Genomic DNA, 3690 nt, shown 5'->3' with positions numbered 1-3690 from the left:
ACAGGTAAACAGATTTTTTTGACCAATTTATACATGTCGAATATAACGTCCACTTATTCTTTAATTTAATTTGCTTTGTTTTTTTTCTTTTTTCACTCATGTTTGAGTTTATGTTGAGATCAATTCGGGGAAGAATTGGGGAAACTTATTCGATTCAAGGTGGTGGAGAGGTGATTCATGATGTCAATGAGGTCATGAAAGTTGTTTTAGCTCCTCTCCGGTAGTCCCTTCCTGCCCCAATGACGAGTAATATGGACATAATAGTAAGTATAATCATAGCTCACGCAAATGAGTCGGATGACCCCTTAATTTGATTACTTGTAGTGCTTACCGGAACTATCTTTAAACTACTTGCGTTAGACAAGGTCGGTCATAGAAAGAGATAGGCAAACAAAATTTGTGGAACTTGAAGGCTCGGACGGCAAATGCACAAGTTTAATAATCCTACTCCACTTTCACTCGACTCCAAGAAAAACCTCCCATATAAACCCCTCAGTTCTCCACACTTTCTCATCACAAACACTAACAATCTTTTTCAAAGCCAACACAACACTCACTCACTACTCTCTTCCTCCGTCTGATTCTACCTCGATCAACCAAGCTTGTTATTATAGCCATGGGCCGCGATATTGAAGTTGGAGGGTTTGCTGCCAAGGACTACCAAGACCCACCGCCAACACCATTAATCGATCCGGAGGAGTTCGGAAAATGGTCGTTTTATAGAGCCATCATTGCTGAGTTCGTCGCTACGCTCTTGTTCTTGTACATCACTGTGCTCACTGTGATTGGATACAAAAGCCAGAGTGACACTCTCAAAGGTGGAGACCAATGTGGTGGTGTTGGCATTCTTGGCATTGCTTGGGCCTTTGGTGGCATGATCTTTGTCCTTGTCTACTGCACTGCTGGAATCTCTGGTAGGTTAACTTCATCTCTTTTCATTCTCAAACCTTTTAATTTCAAGAAAATCAAATTAACCCTAGCCTGCTGACAATGTTCTAATCAATTTTTGAATGTAGGAGGGCACATAAACCCTGCTGTCACATTTGGGTTGTTTTTGGCAAGGAAGGTGTCACTACCCAGAGCTGTATTGTATATTGTGGCTCAATGCTTGGGAGCAATATGTGGGTGTGGGCTTGTGAAATCATTCCAGAGTGCTTTGTACAGCAACTACGGTGGTGGAGCTAATGGACTAGCTGATGGGTACAGCGAAGGCACTGGATTGGCTGCTGAGATTATAGGCACCTTTGTTCTTGTCTACACTGTCTTCTCTGCCACCGATCCCAAGAGAAATGCAAGGGACTCCCATGTCCCAGTAAGTAGTTAAATTAATCTACAGTAGTTAAGAAAAGAAACTTGATTTTAAGTTACTAAATATATCTTTGTGTTTGATCAATGAAAGGTATTGGCACCACTACCAATTGGGTTTGCTGTGTTCATGGTTCACCTTGCCACAATCCCAATCACTGGCACAGGTATCAACCCGGCTCGAAGTTTCGGAGCTGCAGTGATATACAACAATGAGAAGGCTTGGGATGACCATGTATGCACCTTTTCCTTACGCTCATAATTTCACTTGCAGACGAATTTCGTTATTGCTGGACTAAAGTCTAAACTTGATGAACTTATCTTTCATGATTGTTGCAGTGGATCTTCTGGGTTGGACCCTTTATTGGCGCAGCCATTGCAGCTTTGTATCACCAAAACATATTGAGAGCAGGAGCTGCTAAGGCTTCGGGTTCTTTTAGGAGCTCTTCCAACGTATAATTCTATCAAGGAGAATTGAAGCGTTTTCTATTGGTGTGGCCGTGTGGCCGTGTGGGAGACTTCGGAAGTTTGAACCATGGAATTTGTAAATTGTTGTGCTGATATGTCCCTATGTGAACAAATCCAGGCACTCGTTCTAAATGTGCCTTAGTTATGCTCTGTTTTCCTCTGTTCTTTCTACCTTTCAGTTTTTGTGCATTCATTTTGTTTACCAAGAAATGAATGATCTAGGTTTGTCTCTTTTCCTTTTGGTTCTTATATTATGCATTTTCGGAGCGGATTCAGTGCACCACAGTGCACTTGAACCAGTCAATTGTACTAACAGACTCATTAACGATGGTTAACGACAAAAAAAATCAATACGGCAGTAAAAACCAGAAAACAATACCACCTAGCCTCTTTCACTCTCCACAAGAACCCAGCCTCCAGAAAACAATACACGTCGACCGCCGAAGCTAATCTCGACAATAGACTTTGAGGACGATCTCGATGCGAAGGAATTTGACGGCGAGGGTTGGGGAGTGGAAGGAGGAGTCATTGAGAGGTGTTGGTGGTGGTTGTCGTCGTCGCACGTCGTCGGAAGCTCCGACTAGAGGCTATGGTATCAGCGGCTTTCGGGTCTAGCAGCGCCGCCAGCATTGGTCGTCGATGTGGGAGACTGGTATGGGAGAGACTAGAGAGAGAGGGATTAGATCTGGAAGAAATCCAGATGGGGAGAGAGAGATGAGAGATTGAGAAGGAACGGCAGTTTTGTTAGAAAAATAGAGAAAAATTAAATATTTAGCTAGTGGGAGTCAATGGAAAAAATCCCTTACAAACTGGCGGACGGGAAAAAACCCTTAATTTATGGAGGTTTACATTAATGTGTGTGTATATATATATATATATTATAGGTCTAGGCAAGTTTAAAAACATGTCTGTAATTAACTTAAATAAGTATTAACCGTATTTATATGAGAATGACGATTTACAAGTTAGGCCTAATTTTTTTTTTTTTTAAATAAGCATGATAATTAACTACAGAGAAAATACACGATTAATTAGGCAAGATATCAAAAATTTGTACAATAATTGTTGAAGTTCAGCAATCGATCATCAAAGCTTATAGTCACCAAAATTTGGATATCGGATTTGAATGTTATTTATTTCATTTTAGGAAAATAAAAAATTAACAATTCGTTGTCTTAATTCAAACCTAAACAATGATAAACATAACTACTTTTTTCACATGATTCATATTACCAAGCCATATATATGTTAGAGAGGAAAGATCTCACATCAGAAAATGGACAAAGAAAAATATAACTTATAAGTGTATGAATTATACCTAATTGTACCGAAGTTTTTTATAGTTAAAACCCAACTTTTTAAAGATGGTTAAATTGAGACAGTATCAGTACAATAGTGATCTACATACCACACTTGTCCTTGTTCAAGTATCTATAGGCAATGTCGAGTGATTCGAGTCTTTTTTGTTTCTCACATAATGCAATTTAGGATAAAATAGCTATGCAAAATAATTGTCCTTATGATATTCGTTTGTGTCACAATCGACATGATCAAATGTACTATATTAAATAACGATACTCATAACCAAACTTTATCTAAATAATGTAGGATTCTAAAACTAAAAAAAATATATACAAGGTTGATGAGCATGAGTAATGGAATCATATGTTTTGATATCATCACATAACATTTTATTTAGATAATATAGCTCAATTTGAAAAATAACTATAGAACGAAATGGAGTTGGCTCAATCCGACAAGATGAAAATAATCTCAAGAGATAATTTTGATTCAACTTTAGTTGACTCATGTACGTTTATTCCCTTTAATGTAATCGAATATTCGATTAATTAGGTTAATTTTAATTAAAAATAAATTATTTATTACAAATACAACAATAAAAATAATAAATAGATA

The 3690-nt window shown here is 37.9% G+C and overlaps 1 protein-coding gene across 1 annotated transcript; it reads left to right on the top strand.

The window, feature by feature from the left end:
* The first annotated feature begins 492 nt into the window (after nt 1-492).
* Nucleotides 493-2009, top strand: LOC101310627 (aquaporin PIP2-1-like). Its single transcript, XM_004304378.1, has 4 exons — nt 493-914; nt 1017-1312; nt 1400-1540; nt 1645-2009. Exons 1-4 carry the CDS (start codon nt 617-619, stop codon nt 1762-1764), a joined length of 855 nt encoding a protein of 284 aa, XP_004304426.1. The 5' UTR covers nt 493-616; the 3' UTR covers nt 1765-2009.
* Nucleotides 2010-3690: the final 1681 nt, after the last annotated feature.

The sequence above is a fragment of the Fragaria vesca genome, linkage group LG6, assembly GCF_000184155.1.
Source record: "Fragaria vesca subsp. vesca linkage group LG6, FraVesHawaii_1.0, whole genome shotgun sequence".
Classification (NCBI taxonomy): Eukaryota; Viridiplantae; Streptophyta; class Magnoliopsida; order Rosales; family Rosaceae; genus Fragaria; species Fragaria vesca.
The sequence above is the reverse complement of the archived record's forward strand: the minus strand, read 5'-3'. Positions and strand labels throughout refer to the sequence as shown.